The sequence below is a fragment of the Dryobates pubescens genome, chromosome 29 (genome assembly GCF_014839835.1).
Source record: "Dryobates pubescens isolate bDryPub1 chromosome 29, bDryPub1.pri, whole genome shotgun sequence".
NCBI lineage: Eukaryota > Metazoa > Chordata > Aves > Piciformes > Picidae > Dryobates > Dryobates pubescens.
This window is the reverse complement of record NC_071640.1, coordinates 10,104,085-10,126,346: the sequence shown is the minus strand read 5'-3', so window position 1 is coordinate 10,126,346 and position 22,262 is coordinate 10,104,085. Positions and strand designations below refer to the sequence as shown.

The following is a 22,262-nucleotide window of genomic DNA, read 5'->3' as shown; positions in this document are numbered from 1 at the left end:
GGTACTTGATATATATATATATATATATATAACACACACCCAAAAAAAAAGAGACTTTCCAGCAACCAATGAATTTCAATTATAACTAATCATCATCACCATAATAATAATAATAATGATAATTAACCCCACACATCCCTGTGTGTAAAATATGGCTGGTTCTAAAACAAACTACCCAATGTACAAAGCTGTTCTCCCCTCCCCCTCCCCTGGGCCACCCGAGAGATAGCCAGCCCGTGGAAGAACTTTATCCCAGGGGCTTTCTGAGAAAACCAAACTGAATGACACCACAAAGAACCCTTGAGCTGGTTGTCTTTGGTGTGGAGGATGCTCCCGCTGGGCAGCTGCAGCTGCTCTGCTGGAAACGCTGCGACGCTTAAGGCTCGTTGTTTGGAATGCTGCAGAAGCCTCCGCTGGGCCAAGGGTCACTGGCGCTTTGGTTCGACTACCAGCTCCTCACATCCCACCACCCCAGTGATGCCAGAGGATCTCCCCACACCCCCACTCTCTATCCCTCCCCCCACCGCCCTGCCCGTGGCCCCTTCGCCACCTCCGGGGCCCTACGCTCGCTTTCGCCTTCCTTCCAGGTTCCGGAAGCTGGAGGGTCTCAGCTTCATCTCTGCAAACTGGATGGAGTACTCGTGGCCCTTCCAGTGGAACCAGTTCACACCCTGCAAAGGTAAAGATGAAGTGTGAGGTCACACATTGACTTCTCGCCCTGCTCTCAGCCTCCACTGCTCTCGTTTCACCGAGGCTGGTTTCCTTGGGCACAGAGGCACAGCAACGGACAGGGGGCTTGGGGAGCACAGAGCTCTGGCCACCGGTCAGCACAGCCTACAAAACCCCACACGCCGTCCCCCAGAGCTCTCACTCACTGCCTGGCTTCCACAGCAGGAAGGACATTTTGTTGCACATGTTGAAAAGCACAATTGCTCCCTGCACACTTGGCAAAGCCACACAAACCCATCAACGTTCCAGCAGCTGACTTTGAAGTCTGCTTTTGTGAGCAGAAGCCCTCCTCTTTCCCTAATGATCTCCAGAGTGGCCTTGGCCCTTGCTCTGATGTGTGGCTACCTGAACCCCCAGACTGATCCAAAATTGCAATTCTCTTTCTTTTAAAGCATCACAGAAGGCTTCCAAACACCACACTGTCCTGGAAGAGGCATTAACAGACGCCTCCCAACACCACACTGTCTTGGAAGAGGCATTAGCAGAAGCCTCACAACACCACACTGTCCTGGAAGAGGCATTAGCAGAAGCCTCCAAACACCACACTCACCTGGCTGTGGCTGTTGTCCCCATATCTGCCCATCAGATTGACTCGGTGGCAGTTCTTGTACCAGAATGCACCCTTGTATGACAGAGCACAGTTGGTGATGGCAGAGTCATTGTCCTTGTCAAATGTAGAGAAGGCCCTTCCATTATGATATGTCATGGAGTCACCTGGAGGGATGGGGAGACAAAAGGAAGAGCAAGGTGAGTGCTTTGCTCAGTTTGGATCACACAGCAGTGACTGTGCTGCAGAAAGTGGAAACTGTTTGGCCTGTGCCATGAACCATCTGTAAAGCCTGTCTGTGTCTAAGTTTGTGAAGGGACTTGTTTTAACTCAGAAGGAGGTACAAGAGTTTTGTGGCTGGAAGCAGGTCAACATATTTTTTGAGGTGGTCTCCTATCACCAGTTTGTTAAGTGGGTTTTATGCAGCTCAGTTTCTGCACTTCTTGCTAAGAGTGTTGCTGAAGGTTGGCCTTGTACAGAAGCCCAAAGAGGCTTTCTCAAGGTCTGAATCAAGATCAAGGGAGTCTCCATGCTGGTCCATGCTGGAAAGACAGACAGTGAGACATCCACCTACCACTGACTTCTAGCTCCCAGGTCTGGGTGCCCACTTGCAGATTGGTGAATAGGAGCAGCTTTCACTATATAACTGGAGCAGAGCTCACAGTCCTATCTTAGTGTCTGTCTTGCTCCATCCATTACTCTTGGACCTAAATGCTTAGTATGAGGAAGCAGTAGGATTGAATCCTACTAGCTGTAGCAGCTGCCACTGCTCTGCACCAGTGTGTTTGCCTTTATAGGTTTTATAAGAAGGACACTGAGACTCTTGAACATGTCCAGAGAAGGGCAACGAGGCTGGGGAGGGGTCTGGAGCATAGCCCTGTGAGGAGAGGCTGAGGGAGCTGGGGTTGCTTAGCCTGGAGAAGAGGAGGCTCATAGGAGACCTTATTGCTCTCTCCAACTCCCTGAAGGGAGGTTGTAGCCAGGTGGGGGGTTGGTCTTTTCTCCCAGGCAACTAGCACCAGAACAAGAGGACACAGTCTCAAGCTGGAGGTGAGGAGAAAGTTCTTCACTGAGAGAGTTGTCAGCCATTGGAATGTGCTGCCCAGGGAGGTGGTGGAGTCCCCATCCCTGGAGGTGTTCAAGATTGGACGTGGCACTTGGTGCCATGGTTTAGTGGTCATGAGGTGTTGGGTGACAGGTTGGACTTGATGATCTTTGAGGTCTTTTCCAACCTTATGGATTCTATGACAGACACAAACAGATGTGGTACTCAAGGACGTGGTGTAGTAGTGGTCTTGGTAGAGATAGATAATGGTTGGACCTGATGATCTCAAAGGTCTTTTCCTAGCACAGCGATTCTGTGTGTGTGATTCTGTGATCCAAACTGCTACTGCTGCAAATCCTTTGTATCTCTACAGCTTGTGCACAAAGGTCATACGATGGTCACAGGCAGAGTCCCTACATGCACATACTTGTGGTCTGGTTTAATGCACCTAGCAGCATGAAATTATCTCCTTTTAAGCCATCTTGTGGAGCTGGATTTATCTCTTAATCCTTTGAAGCCCTGAAGAGAGCTCAGTAAGGGCTGTGGGGTTGGAGCTGCTGTGATTACAAAAGGCAGATTATTTGTTCAGCAGAATAATAAATCATGTCGGAGCAGGACTATTCCACTGACAAGAGATGAGGCTGTGACAAGCTCATATTAGCTGCAGAAATGACAGTCAAGCAGCGGCCAAATGAGATCCATGGCTGTTTAATGGACTTGTTTATAGTCTATCATAAACATGCCATAAAATGTGGCACCAAAACCACCGGAGGACTTGAAAAGGGGAACATAAAAGTCTAGCGCCGTGTTCATCTTTTCAGACTCCTAACACAAAGGAGGTACCTGCTGTGATGCTGATGCACAGCATTAGCACAGTTACCTTGAGCCAACTGGGAGCAAACATCAAATCAGAAGGAAACCCAGGGGTGTTTCAGCTCACCTGCTGTGCCACTGTAGCCATCCACCCGCAGCCGGTAGCGGCTCTTGGCGTCTCCAACGCTGAACCTGTCGTAGACAGCGTAAGCTGTCTCATCCTTGTCCCTCAGATCCACACGCAGCTCATACTGGCCCTGAGAGGTGATTTTGTGGAGGTTCTCCAGACCTGTGGACATAAATGAACAATTCATTTGGCTCCCCATGCTTATTTCTCTCCCGTCAGGTTATCCCATAAAGGGAGTCGTGCTGACCTGTACAGATACACAGGGGCAGAAACGCTGAGGAACAGAGTGAGCTGCTTCAGCCCTGGGGTAATGTCAGCACAAAACAAACAGACAAAACCAGGCTGACTGAGGGCCCTCTTCCATTCAAACCACAGTAGGAATTTTTAGGACAAAGCTGGAAAAACAACTTTGGGGAAAGCAAAGAACTTCATGCTGTTATTCATAGAAGGCTTTGGGTTGGAAGGGACCCTAAAGATCATCCAGTTCCAACCTCCCTGCCCTGGGCAGGGACACCTCCCACTAGACCAGGCTGCTCAAGGTCTCATCCAACCTAGCCTTGAAGACTTCCAGGGAGGGGACATCCACAGCCTCCCTGAACAACCTGTTCCAGTGTCTCACCACCCTCCCTGGAAAGAATTTCTTCCTAATCTCCAGTCTCAAACTCCCCTCTTCCAGCTTCGATCCATTTGCCCTCATCCTATCACTACAAGCCCTTGTAAAAAGTCCCTCCCCAGGTCTGTTGTGGGCCCCTTTCAGGTACTGGGAGGCTGCTCTATGGTCTCCCTGGAGCCTTCTTTTCCTCATTGTCTTTCATTCACAAACAAATAAAACACAGCAAGGTCTTTGAATTTTTGGTTTTCACTTTTCTTTTCCTCACTTTGCTTGAGTCACCTGCTGGGAGTGTCCTAGAAGAAGGTTTGCTGCTTCTCAGGGCTACTTTCTAACTTCTTAGTGCACCAGGGAGAACTGTTTGGCAGGTTTGTGACCATGACATCTATGAACTGCAACTGGAGGGACTGGCTTGGACCTGGCAATTTCAGTCTCCATGCTGCTCTCAGCCTCCTCTGCTAGACCATGCTCCCTTTTACAAATAATTTTACCAACTAAATGGAGACTTCCAAGTGGCTCCTGGTCTTTTAGGCTGTGTTTGTGTTTTCTTTAAAAAGAAGACAAGTCCTTGCCACTTACCTATCCAGAATTCATCCTTAGGATCTCCAAACCCAGCCACATAAGTCTTCCAGTTCTTGTAGAAATCTTCCTTTCCATTTTGCCGCCTCAGGAACACCTGCAACCACCACAGGCCAGAGGTGTTATGGACAGACAGCCTTTGACAGAGCATGGCAAGGTGGCTTTTGCAAATGCAGAGCTTGGCATTGCTGATCCCTGGCCTTTACCACCCAAAGCAGCAGTGCTTTTGCTGCAGACACTGATTTGTGCCATTTGGAAGCCTCCTTGCTTGTTTTGTGTCTCTAATTTCATTGTTGGGTTCCCAGGCTCCCCTGTGTGATGTAGCCTTTCTCAGTTCTTGCTCTCTGTTTTTCCAGCAGCCCCTCACAGTTGTGTGTTTCTCAGCCAAGACTTTCTCCACATCCCCTAGTCTCCTAGGCATGCTTTTCTCCAGCTCCTTTCTCCTTTCTGTGGCCAGGGTCCCTCATGTTCAGATTTGAGGAGGTGCAGACATGGCACTTTAGGACATGCTTTAGTGGTCATGGTAGTGTTGGATATGCTTTAGTGGTCATGGAAGTGTTGGACTGACAGTTTGGACTTGATCACCTTAGAGGTCTTTTCCAACCTTAATGATTCTGTGATGCTATGATTGTGTGTCGCTACAGAGAGCTGGTATTTTTATGGCCATTCATTTGCTGTTCTGGTGAGATGTGTCCATTGTATAACAGCCTGGGAAGCCTGGCTGACCACCATACCATGAGGCTGCTGAACGAACACTTCCTTTGCCCTGAGCTTTAACCTCCTTTGCTGCCTCTGTCTCTCTCAGATAGAGTCAGCCCACCCTCCTCTCACCTAATTAGCATGTAGAAGTTAAGTATCTGATCTAAGATGTTCATTTCAGCACCTTGGGAGTGCTGAACCAGTGGACAGAGATTAGGGTTTGTCCCAAGTGCAGAAAGCACCGATGTGACCCATCCTTTGGAGACACCTCTCCTCCAGCTACAGAAAGGGCTGGTAACCTTGTTCTAAGCACCTAAGTGTCCTACCTGAGATAAAATACCCCACATTTATAGATAGTCAGCCCAACTCTTACAGTGGAGCATTATGAGGAATGCCATAGGTGAGCAGGGATGGGATCTGTTTCCCCTACTCTTACCACAGACAGATGCACATGAGGGTGGTGGGGACCCTCTTGTCTTACTCACAATCCATCCGCCCCCATCCTCGCCCATGTCACAGAAGACTTGCAGAGGCTGAGCCTTGTCCCCATTCAGGTAAATGGTGTAGAGCCCAGAGGTGCTTTCTCCATTCAGGAGAGCCTGGGAGCAGTCTTTAGGGTAAGGATAGAGAAGACCAGCTGCAATCACACACAAAACAAACGAAAAAAGAAGAAGAAAGAAGTCCTTAGAAAACATCGATTGCACAGAGCTTGATGAACACTGATGGAAATCTGTCATGGGTCAATGGCACAGCCAGGTACAGAGCCCAGGAGTGGGTGTGTAATTGCCATCCTGCACACAAAGGATTCCCAGTGAACAGCAGATGATGCAAATTTTGCTCCTGAATATGTTTTTGCACATCTGTCTCCACTTCTGGAAGTGCTGTGACTGCCAGCCAACCGCTCCCTGCTACGATGTGGGAGTGCATCCTCCAGCTAAATGGTGCAATGGCATCAGCTGTGTTTACAGCAGCTTGTGGGTAAACCCAAATCCATCCATCTCTCATTATGTGGCAGGAAAGGGTGAGGGAAACACACAGAGAGGATATAAAAATGAAATCATTTGGAATATTTTGCTAGCAAGTACAATATCAAAGATGTTCTAAAATCAGGCTTTTAAAAGCACAATGACAACAATGAGAGTTGAAACGCCAGGGAAAAGCCATTGAGCATTTCTCTCTGACAAGCTAATAGCATCCTTGCAGCCAGAACAATTTCTAACCCCCAGAAATCCTTTTTTCCCTATTATTATTGTTTCTTATTTTGAAATTCACTTAGGCCATTGTGGCAGCTTTAGTCTGTGCCTAGGAAATTTTCCACAGATTGAGTAGAAAAGTGGTAAAATAAAATTACCACTGGATGCAAAAGGAATATAATGGTAAGGACTAAATCATCCCATTGGGCTGTAAACTAACCCACCACAGCCACCAATCTTTTTTTCAGCCAGTGCTCTAATTAAGTGATGCTCAAGGTGTGTCCATAGGGGAGTTTTTAATGTGGCTGCTCACAGGGTGGCTTTTGCTCTCTTTCTGGTGAGTTGCACATCCCTGCCTGTGCCTCAGCTACAGAGAATGTGCAGCAGCTTTGGGATTTGGAGGAAAGCAGCTCTCTGCAGGGAGCTACTTCAGTGTGTCCCTCTCACTAATTAGCACACAAATGTATGTTCAGAGTTAAGGCCAGGCTGCCACTGAGCTGATATGGGTGAAGGCAACCCTTTCAGTCCCTGCCTATGGTCACTTTGCCAAATGTCACTTAAATACAGCCAGATTTCACTCCTTCTGTTGCTGGTGGAGGATTGTAGCCTGTTGGTGGATTTCATCCTGCTCTTCAAGCTGTGCCAGGGGAGGTTTAGGCTGGATGTTTGGAAGAAGTTCTTCATAGAAAGAGTTATTGGATATTGGGATGTGCTGCCCAGGGAGGTGGTGGAGTCACCATCACTGGAGGTGTTTAGGAAGAGACTGGATGGGGTGGTTGGTGACATGGTTTAGTTGGTCAGATGGTGTTGGGTGATAGGTTGGAGTCAATGATCTCAAAGGTCTCTCCCAACCTGGTCAATTCTATTCTGTTCTGTTCTGTTCTGTTCTGTTCTGTTCTATTCTATTCTATTCTATTCTATTCTACACAAACAGCAACTGTGAGCAGACCTGGGGCTGTGTAACTTTTAGTAGCACTTCTCTGAGTCCTTGGGCTGAAACTGGTACAAGGGGGAGAACGGACATGGCTGAAGGTGCTGCTGGGCCTGAAAGGCTGGAAACCATGAAAAGGGAGACAAATGACAGGCACTGTATCACAGCTAGTACTGAAGAACTTCTTTTTTGATGTCAGCTGTGAAGTGGCCTTCAGAGAATCTGATCATTCAGCTCACTGGAGAGCATTCCTGTTTAGTGCTGGAACAGAGATGCTGCATGGCTTTGTGAAAACTCATCTCCAAAAGAGAAGAAAAGGAGAAAAAAACTGCCCAGAAATTCATCTCCTCAGACCACTGAACTGATCTCTATGTGTGTGGTTTGCTTCACTGCACCTTAGAAAGCTGATTTGCTTGAACAGCTTGCTATGCATCACACAGGGGTAAAGCAGGGTGTCAGCTTGGATTTTAAAGAGTAACGTTCCTTTCATTTGTCATGGGATGGGCAGGTTGTTTCATCAGAGAAAGGACCATAGAGGTGACCTAGATGGATATAAGGATAAGGATTTCATCCTGCCAGTCTGGGGAAAGCAGGTGACACTACAGCTCAGGGACAACAGGGACTTTTGGGACTGGACCTTCTGTCTGAGGAGGAAAGGCTGAGGGACCTGGGGCTGGTTAGTCTGGAGAAGACAGGACTGAGAGGGGATCTTACTGATGTTTATAAATATCTGAAGGGTGGGTGTCAAGAAGAAGGGGCCAGGCTCTTTTCAATGGTGTCCTGTGATAGGACAAGGGGAAATGGATACAAACTGGAGCACAGGAAGTTCCACCTCAACATGAGGAAAAACTTGACTGTGAGGTGATGGAGCATCGGAGCAGGCTGCCCAGAGAGGTTGTGGAGTCTCCTTCTCAGAAGACTTTCAAGATACATCTGGATGCATTCTGGTGTGACCTGCCCTGGGTGACCCTGCTTTGGCAAGAGAGTTGGACTCAATGATCTCTGGAGGTCCCTTCCAATCCTCACCAGCCTATGATTCCATGATTTTGCACCACCACCACAAGCCAATGTAGTGTATGCTGACTACCAGATTAAAAACCTTCTGTGAGGTCTGTGTTTGCATATTGCAGAGCTCAGTGGTGACCTGAGAGGAGTAGCTCATGTGTTATTTCAGCTGTGCTTGTATTCTGAACTCCTTACTTGTGGTGAAAACAGTCTGGATTGTTTTGCTCTTCAGGGATCTGCTCAGAGCCTGGAGTTTTGCTGTGTACTGTGTAGATGGGCTCAGCTCTGCCAGGCTGTAGGAAGTTGTCTCAGGGTTTAGGATGACTTCCTGTGGGGAGGAGGAATGATACAGGGAAATCTCAGTGAGAAAAGGACAATGACTGGAACTGTTACATATTTTAGCTTGTCACATTATTTTCTGTGGCAACTGTTTATGCTATTTTTGAACCATCTCTACTGTTTAATACAAAGCTTGCACTCCTCTAAGATGTTTCTCAAGCTACTTGCTTTAGAAGCTCAAGAGAAGTTGCCTGGAAATGAATGTTTACCATCATCACACAGAAGCTGTGTGGTTTCAAAGCAAGTCAGTATAAACAATTATATCCCTTGAACATACACATTCTATAGATGTCTCTGTGAAACTCACATAAAGGTGAAAAGAATCCCCCTTACAGACAAGAAAGTAGCAAACTCCAGGCTTCAAGAGGTAACTTTCTGTAGCTTTACAAGACTGATTGTCAGCATGCTTAGAGATTTGCCTTCAGAGCCCTCTCTGATGTACCAGGCTGGGCATCCCAAATCATCTGTCATTTTTGCTGGGATTCATGTCAGCCACATTTAAGCACCTAGTGTGCTTAAATTTACTTCTGTAGGAACACAATAAAATCACTGGAGAGCACAAGGCACTTTCTAGGGCAACTTACCCTGCCTTAGACAACTCATTTGCACAGGGCTGGATTCTCCTGAGTTTAGAAAGGGGCATCCCATTGTTTGGGGTGAATGAGTTTGGTATGAGCATGAGTTTAGTCTCAAACTGCGCCAGGGGAAGTTTGAGACTGGAGGTGAGGAGAAAGTTCTTCACAGAGAGAGTTGTTGGCCATTGGAATGGGTTGCCCAGGGAGGTGGTGGAGTCACCATCCCTGGAGGTGTTCAAATGGGGATTGGACATGGCACTTGGTGCCATGGTTTAGTGGTCATGAAGTCTTGGGTGACAGGTTGGACTTGATGATCTTTGAGGTATTTTCCAACCCTATGGATTCTATGATTCTATGATGCAGGTTTGGAATGAGGGAAACAGGTTGCTTATGCTTTTTTCTGTATTAGGGAGAGCTGACTGTCAAAAGGTAGGCTGCAGTCGAGCTTCTGTTTCAGGACAGCAGGCAGGAAAGTACTGAAGCAGGTTTTAAATGCACTTGTGTTCAGTCTAGCACTGAAACAGGTACTTAGTAGTTTACTGGACACTCCAGAGCATCTCTGCTGCCCCATCTTGAGGCACAGCCCTTCCGGTTTAGTTGCAGGTGCTTTACCTTGACGCTGCCATCAATGGACTCATAGATCAGGAGATAACCAGTGACAGGAGCACGGGGGGGCCTCCAGGTTAGCACAGCTGTTTCTGACTGAACTTCAGTGGCACTTAAATCCCTTGGAGCATCCAATCCTGAAGGAGACAAGAGATCAGTTACAATCATATCTATGTGGTGCATAGCACACAGGCTAGCTTATGGGCAGTGTATTCAAACAGGAAGTTTCTTCTCTGCAGAAATCTGAAATGCAAGAACATTTCAGCCTGAATGGTGTGACTAAGAAGGTAATTTTCCCATTGGAAGTTTTCAAATACAGATGTTTCTTTTCTCTTAGTTAAAACACTGACTTGTTTCAGGCACTTTGGTTTATAAGCAGGTGCGTGGAAACATCTTTTCAAACACAATTGTGCCTTTTGTTATTTCACACAAGGCAAGTTGGTATCTACATATTGCCAGGAAGAAGAACTTTGGTTCCAATGATGTCTTTTTTTGAATAGGAAAACCTTTCATTCTTGGTCTGGCTACACCTTCCCATCCCCACTCTAATTTTACACTAATAGCCTGGAGAAGAGGAGGCTCAGGGGAGACCTTATTGCTCTCTACAACTACCTGAAAGGAGGTTGTAGGCAGGTGGGGGTTGGGCTCTTCTCTCAGGCAACCAGCACCAGAACAATAGGACACAGTCTCAAGCTGTGCCAGGGGAAGTTTAGGCTCAACATGAAGAGAAAGTTCTTCCCAGAAAGAGAGATTGGCCATTGGGATGTGCTGCCCAGGGAGGTGGTGGAGTCCCCATCCCTGGAGGTGCTCAAAAAGGGATTGGATGTGGCACTTGAAGCCATGGTTTAGTTAGCCATGAGGTGTTGGGTGATAGGTTGGACTTGATGATCTCTGAGGTTTTTTCCAACCTTATTGATTCTATGAGTCTATGAACAGTGAACTTGAACAGTTCAGCTCTTGGTGCTGTAGTTAATATCCCAACACAAGCCAAGTAACAGCCTGGAAAATGAGAAATGTCCACTGATGCAAACCACAAGTATGAAACCAGCTTCAAAACTGGTATTCCAGCACCAGCCCCCAAAGAAGAGGTCCTGCTCCTGCTTTGTGTGAGCATCTGTAGAATTGGTGACATAAAGCCACCCTCTGGGTCCACCACACCAACTTTCCATCAGAGAAAGTTTGGTGCAAATACTACCAGAGTTCAGGTTTATAGTAAAACATCTGAATTCAGGCTTCCAGTGAAAAAAACACCATGTGCTGGATGACTTTATGGTACTGGAGAAATATAAACCAGGTGGGAGTAGAAGAGCTGGCAGCTCTCCTCACAGGGAGGTGGGACAGAGTACCTGTAGTAAACTGGGTGGAGAGGGTCTCGCTCCTCTGCGCATCCTTCAGTGCGTGGACACTCAGGGTGTACTCAGTTGCAGGCTGCAGGCCCTTCAGGTCATACTCCACAGTGTTTCCTGATACCATCTGAGTAACTTCTGGTTCTAAGAAAACACAGAAGAGAAGAGGTCCCAGCATCATTCAGACACATCATGACGTGCTCAGCTCCATGCTCCACTCAGTGATATTTTTTTAACTATCTGGAATCAATCACAAAGTAGTAAAAGCCCAGAGCTCATCTCTGCTCGCACCTGTGCTGATGCTGAGCCCTTTGTCTAGGCCTGAGCACTCTCTAGCGTTCATGTGAGTTATAGCAGCATCTCTTCAAGGATCTCATCTCTGCTCGTGTCACATTTCACAGAATCACATTTGGGAATGCTTAGCTAAAATGATCATTTTAAAAGGCCTCCAGTGAGGCATCTCCATCAGATAACAGCCCCCCCTCCCCGGAGCCACACTGCTGCACCCATTTCTGAGCATCTCTTGAGAGCTGTAACACTGTCAGCTCCCTGACCCATCACTAATTCTCCTTACCATCCTCAGAAGCATAGGAGACAACATAATTGTCCACAGCAGCAATTGCTGGCTGCCAGGTTGCCAGAGCCTCAGAATCTGTGATGTTCACCACTACCAGGCCTGACGGGCTGTCCAGAGCTGGAAGAAAAGAGGAGAAGAGGTTGAAGAGACCTGACAAACATCCTGGGCTCTCTGCAATGCTCTGGGGTAAATATGTGGTATACAATGTGCAAACACCACTGCCTGATGCAGATTTATGATCCCCTTTGGAAGAGTGGAACGCTGCGGGACAGACGTCAGTGCCTATAAAGAGACATCAGATGTTGCCACGGGAAGGGAGGTCAATGCCTGAGCAGACACAACTGTGTACTCACAGCAGTCTTGATACCATCAATCCCAACAGCTCTGTCAGAGCTGACATATTTCTCTCAACACCCTCAAATCTGGGCTGCTTTTGGGAACAAACTCAGGAGACAGAGCTGGGAAAAACAACAAATGTGACGGCACCTAATAGCCACCATGCCCTGCCACCAACCCACCCTGCATCTTCAAAAATAAACCAAACAGCCACCCAGCCACCCAGAATCCCCACACACCCTGCCTTGCATCCTCGTGGGACTCTCTTGTGTACAGAGTTTTGTGCTCTCCCTGAGCTGGGACAGATGAATGTCTCCAGTACATCTGGAATGGGCTATAAATTCCATACTGTTATCCAGTGTTCATAAATTTGGTTCTAGCCCAGTTCTCTGAGTATTTGTGAGCCCCTCCAAAAAAGGAGGCTACAAACTTGTACATAAGAAGTTCCACTTAAACATGAGGAGAAATTTATTTTGAGGGTGGTGAAGCACTGAAACAGGCTGCCCACAGAGGTGGTGGAGTCTCCATCACTGATGTAGTTCAAAACCTGCCTGGATGCCATCCTCTGCAACCTACTCCAGGTGACCCTGCTCTGGCAAGGGGGCCTGGACTAGATGCTCTCCAGAGGTTCCTTCTAACCCCTACCCTGCAGTGATTCTGTGAGGGCATGAATGTGACTGCAGGAACACAGTAGAACCTCATTTCCTGCATAGGTATTTAAGCCTGTACTGAAATAAAACCAGGAGGAAGAATGTTTTTCTGCTTAGAACAAAGTCTGGGAGATGTGGAGTTTGAATCCCCAACAGCAGCTGGTCTGAACTGCTCAGCTGAGCTGGCTCTGTACTCCCTTATGTGTAAAAAGATATTAATTAAACTTCTGGGTTTTGCTGATGTAAATAAGGCTGTAAACACATGAATTGTCTCACTCCAGGTTGGTTTACATTTCCAAATGGGAGCCTGATCAAACTTACAAGTTCTAGAGTCGTCTGAAATACAGAGACACAAAGAAAGAGTGGGCAGAAGCTTCCTAGAGTTTGTGTGGACAGCAAAAGTGGGTTTGCAGCTCCAGTTCCTGAGTCTCTCCTACAGCACAGACAACTTGCTGTTTCCTCATTAATTACCTGTTTTCAGGGTGCCAGAGATGGGCTCACTCTCTTCAAAGCCTTTCACAGAGATGATGCTAACATTGTAGTCTACACCAGGGACTAACTTCACCAACTTGGTCCTTGTCTTGCTTCCATCAACTGTGACAACGTTTGGAGTGCCTAGGATGAAGCCAAATATCAAGGGATTAGTGACATAATAATCCAGTAAACACTCGAAGGATTCCAGTTAAAGACATGTTGGTACAGGAGGAGGTGGATTTGCCCCAGTTAATTACAATCACCAAAGGGCAGCCTCAGGAAAGAATATTGCTGCTGTGATACCTAGATCTGAGACAGTGGATTATATTCATCCCTGGGGGTGAGCCAACAGTAGGACAAAATGAGTGGTGCTGTGCAGAAAAAAACAACAACTTTACAACTGAGACATAAGGTGTAAACACATGGAAGTTCATGTGGAGTTCATGTACACCTGCAAGGCCAGGACCTGCAGTTTAGGTCTGCTTTGTTTCTGCTAAGGGCTGGAAGTTTCACCTTCACCCATCTCATTTTGAATAAAGATATGGCAGATGATATTTTAAGAGGTCCTGTATGTGTGGGTGAGGACTCAGAACATATTTGCTTCAAATTCTGGGTTTATTCCAGGAAAGCACTTAGATAAGTGCTTAACTTTCTGTGCTGTAGATTGCTCCTTTTCTTCTTTGGGATCAGTGCCTATTTAAAGCTGCACGTGTGCTCACACACTGCATTGTCTAAAGGCCTGCATCTTTACTTCTTTTAATCAATGGCACATCTTTTATGGTCCTGATGTCTGCAGTCTTTGCTGTTTAGCTCTTTCCTTGCAGAGATGTCCCCAGGTTATGCTGGAAATCTGTTTAAATTTAGAAAGGTTTCTTTAAGCTGAGCACTAAACCAGAGATAACAATGGATGGAATAAAAGAGCACTGGGGAGCACTAAGAAAAATCACTGCCTTGGAAAGCTACCCCAAGCATGCCTTATGATGATTGTTTCCAAGAGTTAGTTTTTCAGTGTTCTCAGCTTATAAAGTGCCTACAAAATAAGGAGAGAGTTTGAAAGAAATCCTTACTTAGGAGGCTCATGTGGAAGAGAGGTTTTTGTGAGCATGGCCCTATTAGGGGTACAACTGTTCAAGTATCTAGCTCTGAGCTCCCTCACAAGGCTTGTCCATGGCATGTGGGACACTATGCTCAGACAGAGTTGAAGCACACCCACATTCCTGGTCAGCAGTTTGAAGAAAGAAAGATGATCTGCGTTAAGGTCATCTGGGAGATGCCCTGAGTGATGGATATCAGCATGACAAAGCCTCTCCACTCATCCTTGACCATCTCCCTCCCAGTTACCCACCTCCTGTGACAGGGACGTAGGAGATCCGATAGCTCTCCACGCGGGTGCGAGGGGGTGTCCAGCTGACTGTAGCTGTGTTCTCCGTGATGTCAGAGAAAGAAATTCCCTTGGGAGATCCCACAACTGTGAGTGGAGAAGAGAGAACAAACACACCACGTAGAAAGAAGAGGTAAATCATTTGCTTTATCAATCCTCAGTGCCGGAATGCTGCTTTGTCTCATCTCTCTATCCCAAGAGCTGCTGCTGTCAACGTTCTGTCCTAAACATCACTAATTCAGGGAGCACCAGCAGTTACTGGTTTCATTACCTACTGACAGCAACAATCTCTTTGGTTTAAAGTTTCCTTTTTCAGTAACATTGCAGTAGTGCATAGGTTAAAAACACTCCAGACATGTATCTGCATATCATGTGCATAGAGATAACAGAGATTTCAGTGTTACAGAACAGTATGGAGGAACAGTTACAGCAATGCCATTCTATTGCCCTCGAATTTGCATTTTTTCTTCTACCCCAGTTTCACTTGGATGACTTTTTTAATTGAATTTCCAGTGAGCATCAGAGCCCTGTCTGTGACACACAGCAATGTTAGCCCCCAGCAGTGGAGAGATCTCTCTTCCTGAGCAGGAAGTTTCTACTACAGGATGTCTAAAAAAGACCTGAACTCAGGTCTGTGAGCTCATCAAGGGTCCCTCTGCTCAAGCATTGACTACCTTTAACTTTTGTTGGCTTCAAACTAGAAGTGACAGATTTTCTTCTCAGAATCTCTATCTGTGACTGTGATTTTTCTTAGGTACTAGCTGAGCACATCTGTGCACCACCATCACGAGGAAGGGAGGCACAAATAGAATAGAATAGAATAGGATAGGATAGGATAGGATAGGATAGGATAAACCAGGTTGGAAGAGACCTTCAAGATCATCGTGTCCAACCTATCATCCAACACCACCTAATTAACTAAACCATGCAACCAAGCACCCTATCAAGTCTCCTCCTGAACACCTGCAATGATGATGACTCCACCACTTCCCCAGGCAGCATATTCCAATGGGCAATCTCTCTGTGTAGAATCTCTTCCTAACATCCAGTCTGAACCTCCCCTGGTGCAGCCTGAGACTGTGTCCTCTCGTTATAGTTCCACTTCAGCTCTTTGTCATACAACCTGTGATACTGTGATACTGTGAAACCAGCCTTTCCCTCAAAAAACCTCAACACTACATTTGCCCTTTTAGACCAAGTAAGTTGAGCAAACAAAAGCCATGGTTTGCCAGAATGATCCAGTCTTAAGATGCAAACCAACAGCTACCTGAAACATTCCAGTTTAAGGCTTAATTAAGCTACTGCAAAACAAACACGGAAAGGGCTTCTGGAAGGCCATGTTAAAGAGAGCACTTCAAAGTTTACATTGAGCATCTCACTTCCAATTTCCTTTCTTGACTGCAACCAAAACAACCCTGACATGTGGTGAAGAAATAAACAGCCCACACAGAGCAGACCATTAGCACAAAGAGGAAAGATATCAAACAGCCACACTAAGAGTGCTGGAGACAGGCTAAGGGCAGGGGGTGGGGGGGAAAGGGAGGGGAAAAAAAAGTGACTGTGCTTGAAATAGGTTGGAAAGAAAGTGTCTGCAGGAAAGAAGTCAGAGGGCTCCTTGTTCCATTTGTCCCCAAAGCTCTAGCAGCAATGCACTAAATCAACTGAAAAGGAAAGCAAAGAAAAACAACTGAGCTCTCAAGAGAAACATAAATTACTTCTCTGGAGCTCACTAGACATGTTGTGTTTGTGGGGTTTGCTCACATGGAAAAGCCAAAGAAAGAAAAAAGAAGAATTAAAGACAACAAGGAAAGCCAGGTGGCGTTAGTAAAGCCACATGGCACATGAAGGTGCTACTGATTCAGGTACAGGCTGAAGGAAAGAGAAGAGAACAAAGACAACCTGGTCAAGAAGGAGAAGTGCAAATCACATTGATTTTGTTTCACATTGTGACTGGTGAAAAGTGCTGGTTCTGGAGACCAAACAGATGGACCAGCACTTGGTTTTCATATAGAATCATAGAATCAACAAGGTTGGAAAAGACCTCAGAGATCATCAAGTCCAACCTGTCACCCAAGACCTCATGACTACTAGACCATGGCACCAAGTGCCACATCCAATCCCCTCTTGAACACCTCCAGTGATGGAGACTCCACCACCTCCCTGGGCAGCACATTCCAATGGCAAATCACTCTTTCTATGAAGAATTTCATCCTAACGTCCAGTCTAAACCTCCCCTGGTGCACTTTGAGACTGTGTCCTCTTGTTCTGGTGCTGGTTGCCTGGGAGAAGAGACCAACCCCTGGCTATATACATGGGCAATTCCAGTCTTTCCCAGAAAACAATGTGCCCAATCCACCCCACTAGGACTCTGCTGTGCACAGTTCCATAGGCTTCATGCTCAGTTGTTTGTACCATGTGAAGTGCATAACAAAGAGCAGTAAGAAGAGCCTTGACCTGAGTTTCATATCCCCAAGCCTCCCAACTGTGGCTACTTTCCTGAGAGCAAACCTGGCAAAAAATAAAAGAAAATACAGTAATGGAGCACCAGAGCAAGCATCAGTCCTGGAATGAATCCCAGAGATGTGAGTGAGTGGGTACCTTTGAGCACAGGGAAATTGAAAAAGCAGCAAACAAAACCATCTCCTTGAGCTTCCTGAAAGCCAGAATTAAGCAGGCATGAAAAAGGTGCAGCATGCTCTGTTGTGTCACTCCTAGAAGCCCTCAAGTGTTCTGTTGGGCAGATACAGGTAACTAACAGTATCCTCCAGTGTCATTCCCCATTAGCTCTCTGTGGAGAGCTTCCTGTGAGTTGAGCTACCTGAGTAGCTGCTGTTCTTTGGGGACTTTTTTGGCTAAAACCTTGTCTTTCAGAACAACTGTTCTTTGGAGATATTAGAGGAGCATGTTCACAGGAAGCATCAGTCTGCATTTATCTGGGATAAAGAGCATGTGGAGTGTTTTGTGATCCTCTCAGATGAAAAGTGCTGTCAGAGTATGGCAAAACACCATTAGAAGCAGCAGCAGCATGAGAACCACACTTCCTACCAAGGACACTAAGTGGCATACAGCCATGTGTGGTCCCCTGGTGAGGGCTGAATTGCACCTTGACAGGCATTCTACAGGTGAATTTCCAAGAGAGAGCAGCCATGAGCAAATTCCCTTGTGCCAGCTTGGATAGACTGCAGATCTGTGTGATGCTGTCCTGCACTGCGATGAGTTTAGAGGATGTTTTCTATCACAGCAGAACTGCTGAGGGTAAAGTGACAGACAGCTGCAGAGGGTAGGGAGAGTAGGATACCAGTAACAAAGAGAACAATCAGCAGCAGTTCTGGGGGGAAATTACTGCTGTGCATTTGTACGTAGCAGTAGCAATGGAGGAAGAACCACTTGTGATGGGTGTTTTGGAAGATAGACTAGAATAGAATAGGGTAGAATAGGGTAGGGTAGGGTAGGGTAGAATAGAATAGAATAGAATAGAATAGAATAGAATAGAATAGAATAGAATAGAATAGAATAGAATAGAATAGAATAGAATAGAATAGAATAGAATAGAATAGAATAGAATAGAATAGAAAGAATAGAATAAGCCAGGTTGGAAAAGACCTTTGAGATCATCAAGTCCAACCTATCATCCAACACTATCTGGTCAACTAAACCATGGCACCAGGTGCCTCATCCAGTCTCTTCCTAAACACCTCCAAGGATGGTGACTCCACCACCTCCCTGGGCAGCATACTCCAATGGCCAATCATTCTTTCTATGAAGAACTTCTTCCTAACACCCAGCCTAAACCTCCCCTGGCAGAGCTTGAGACTGTGTGCTCTTGTTCTGGTGATGGTTGCCTGGGAGAAGAGCCCAACCCCCACTTGGCTACAACCTCCCTTCAGGGAGTTGTAGACAGCAGTAAGGTCTCCTCTGAGCCTCCTCTTCTCCAGGCTAAAGATATGGCTTTATTGTCAACTCCCATGCTCAGCAGTTTCACAGCACTCTCCTGGTGTAATGGAACCAAGAGAGATGACTTCAGTCTCTAGCCAAGTTATCAGCTGTGAGACCAGCACAATGTGGAGGAAATGGCACATAGCAGTCCTGCCCTGCTCATCCTTTCCACATCCTAAGCCCACAGCTGTCACTAGATCAACTGCCTTGCTGATGACTTCTTAGAAAAGAAGGAAAGGAAACCACAGAGGAGGACAAGGCAGCGAAAGCTGCACAGGGCAAAATCTTTCACTTCCCTCTTTCCTTCTGGTGGGTGGAATGCTGTACAGACCCCTCAGAGAGGATTGTTGGGCAATGCTCACACCAAGCTACTTCAACTGCTCCAATTACACCAGTTGAGGACCTCACCTCTGAAGACTGCATTTGTGTATAGGTGGGTACATGGCCTGGTAGGGAGGAAGGAGGAAGCTGTGAGCACAGAGAAGGCTTTCCAGCCTAGATTGTTTTTCTGTTTTCATTTCCATGGCAGTGTTTGGTTTAGGCTTGCTGCTCTGTTTCCCAGCTTTGTTCCAACTGTTATTTTAGCATCCCAGCTACTAAAGCTAAAGACTTTCTAGCTAATTTATTCCTTGCTCACTTGCAACTTGCACACAGGCCAGAATAAGCCTGTCTGAGCTACCCCCTTCAGGGACAGAAATATTTCTTTGCAAGCAGGCTGGGAATGCTATAAATATCCATATGTTTGTGTAATAATCAGCTCCTAAAAAAGACATTAGATGGATGCCTTGGTGGCCTTGCTCCCCAGCGTGGTGCAACCTGCAGTCCAAATCAGTTAGCTGGATTTTTGTGGCTCCAGCTCCATTATCAATTATCCATGGGCTATTTACATCTGACAAACATCTCCTGGGTTATTTGCTTCAGTAGGTGACATGTGCTAAATCTCCCTGAAAGGACTGAATAAGAATGTGGTCAGGGGGAAAATGATAACTCTTGGTTGGTTTACCATAAATATCCTGGAAGGCAGTGAAAATGGGGACACACTGCTAACAAGTGCAGTTGACTTTAAACATCCCTCTCCATTAGGAGTCAACCCACATGAGCCTGGGGATCGGTGGCTTGTGATGGATGCATGTTCTGCTTCATGTAAATGTCTGGCTGAGTGTATATATATGCCCTTGCTGTTTATGCAGTCAGTGCAGCTGTGCCCTTCCATGCTAACAAGTGGCACCACAGCCATCAAGGTGAATCATGAGGCCAAGCTATTTCAGGAGAAGCTCTTCAACAGTGAGTTATCGTTGTCCCTTTTCCTGTGCATTGTCTAGAGTACACTGCTACAGCTGAGCAAATGATTCCTCCATTTCTGCTGGCCTCCTCACACTGAATTTGTGTCTCAGTCCCCTTCTCATTCCCCTTCTCCAGGAATTAGATGGATTTGACATGTTTTTACTTACAGACATTTTCTTACTTACAGAAATTTTCTTTCTTATAGAAGCTTTCTTATTTATAGACATTTTCTTATTTAGAGAAGTTTTCTGATTTAGAGAAATGTTCTTATCAGCAAGCTCCACGTTTTTAGAAGAGAGACTTTAGGTCACAGGGCTCCTCAATTTAAGAAGGACATTGAGGTACTTGAATGTGTCCAGAGAAGGGCAATGAGGCTGGGGAGAGGCCTCGAGCATAAGCCCTATGAGGAGAGGCTGAGGGAGCTGGGGTTGTTCAGCCTGGAGAAGAGGAGGCTCAGGGGAGACCTTATTGCTGTCTACAACTACCTGAAGGGAGGTTGTAGCCAGGAGGGGGTTGGTCTCTTCTCCCAGGCAACCAGCACCAGAACAAGAGGACAGAGTCTCAAGCTGCACCAGGGGAAGTTTAGGCTGGAGGTGAGGAGAAAGTTCTTCACAGAGACAGTTGTTAGTCATTGGAATGTGCTGCCCAGGATGTGGTGGAGTCACCATCCCTGGAGGTGTTCAAAAAGGGATTGGATGTGGCACTTGGTGCCATGCTCTAGTAGTCATGAGGTCTTGGGTGACAGCTTGGACTTGATGATCTTTGAGGTCTTTTCCAACCTTGGTGATTCTATGATTCTATGACATTGCTTCATTTGCTTTTGACTCTGCTGCCTAACTCCATGAAAGTAATTAAATTAAACCATATGAAACAGAGAGTGATGAAGCTAAGGAATCTGAGATGATTGATCTTAGAATCATAGAATGGTCCAGGCTGGAAAGGACCTCCAAAGGTCATTCAGTCAACCTGCAGTCAGCAGAGACATCCCCAACTAGATCAGGGCGTCCAGGGCCTCATTGAGCCTCACCTTGAATATCTCCAGGGAAGGGGCCTCAACCACTACACCTCACTGAACCAGTAACTTGGATGAGGAATGTGCAAGAGGCAGTTCAAACACCTCAGTAACAGTCCAAGCTGGCTAAGAGAAGGAGAGATGCTGAGAGGAAGAGGCAGGAACATCTTTTCTGCTTGCAAAGACAATACCTGTGGTGGCTACTGCATTTACGGGCTGGGAACGCCGTCCACTGCTAACTCCATAGAGCTCAATCTCATATTCTGTACCCTCCTTCAGCCCTGTTATATCCTGGGTGCGCTCATGGCCTGGCACTATGAGTTCCAGTGGGTCAGATTTCCTTTTGGTGTCCCTGATTTTTAGAACAAAACTGTCGAAAACCCCATCATCTGCAGTCCAGGACAGACGGAAGCCGTCTGGAGTAGCATCTGAAACCAGAAGGTTGTCGACCTCGGGTTCTGCTTCTAAAAAAAAAAGGAGAAGATAGCAGCAAGGAAAAGAAATCATTTCATTAGTTCATCAGAGAACCTGCCCGAGGTCTGGGTACAGCATGCTGCAAGAATCCAACCACACTTCAAAGAAAGGGAAACAATCTGCCAGCTATTGAGAGAGAGGGGGGAAAAAAAATTAATGAAAAGAGAAAACCAGATTATTAGCATTATCCACATACTGAGGAAGGTACATGTGAGTGTGTGCAGGCCCATGGCACTCTTCAACAGCAAATCCACTGCACGGGCATTCACCAATTGCCTCGGGCATGCAAAGTTACACATGCTAATAGGAAGTTGGATGTGCATTTCTCCCTTGCTACCTGTGTGAAACCTTTATGTATGAGAAGAACAAGCTCTTGTTATAGAACCCCAGGCATGCCTGTAATACTGTCAGGTCCCTCTCTGTCAGGAGAACGACATAGAAGCCACTTGAAAGAGTCTTTTCCTTCATGCAAAACCCTTATTTCATGCACTTTCTGGTATCTGTGATTCTTCAGATCAGATGAATCCTTTACTTCGCTGCTGAAGCAGCAAAGGGGAGTCACGAAAGTTCACATTCCTACAACAGCACACTTAAATCCAAACACAAGGCCCTACTGTCTTTAGAGAGAGAATCCAGTCAAGAGGATCCCAGGAGCTGCAAGTTATTCATTACTTGCACAACATCTTTAGCACAGTATGGTCAGGCTTCATTACCTAGAGAAATGCTGCTGGAGCAGTTACTGTCTTACAGCATCTCCAGCGCACTTCCTCCTGCCACGCAGACATTGCTATTTATTTTCTCATGATTCTCCAGTCCCCCATCTTTACTGCTGCATAATCAGCAACATGCAGCTGAGACTTGATGGTTATAGGGCTAGAGAACCAGTCAGCACAAGAAAGCCCCATTGCTGCTGGAAAACAGCAGCTGTGATGAGGCTGAAAACATGAGCAAAGGCTTTCTGGAGAGAGATGCCAACTTTAAGGGTGGCAATGAC

At 46.4% G+C, this 22,262-nt stretch overlaps 1 protein-coding gene across 1 annotated transcript in view; it reads right to left on the bottom strand.

Moving 5' to 3' along the window:
- Positions 1–536: 536 nt before the first annotated feature.
- The window catches only part of TNC (tenascin C), a 51,789-nt gene continuing 30,063 nt past the window's right edge, over positions 537–22,262 (bottom strand). Inside the window, exons 12-23 of the mRNA XM_009907084.2 lie at positions 20,986–21,258; positions 14,527–14,649; positions 13,179–13,322; positions 11,719–11,838; positions 11,145–11,288; positions 9,805–9,935; positions 8,474–8,606; positions 5,635–5,786; positions 4,451–4,547; positions 3,262–3,423; positions 1,280–1,443; positions 537–671 (exon numbers count right to left, since the gene is read on the bottom strand). Coding sequence (XP_009905386.2) covers positions 561–671; positions 1,280–1,443; positions 3,262–3,423; positions 4,451–4,547; positions 5,635–5,786; positions 8,474–8,606; positions 9,805–9,935; positions 11,145–11,288; positions 11,719–11,838; positions 13,179–13,322; positions 14,527–14,649; positions 20,986–21,258 — 1,754 coding nt within the window. The 3' untranslated portion in view covers positions 537–560. The remainder of the gene's footprint in view (positions 672–1,279; positions 1,444–3,261; positions 3,424–4,450; positions 4,548–5,634; positions 5,787–8,473; positions 8,607–9,804; positions 9,936–11,144; positions 11,289–11,718; positions 11,839–13,178; positions 13,323–14,526; positions 14,650–20,985; positions 21,259–22,262) is intronic.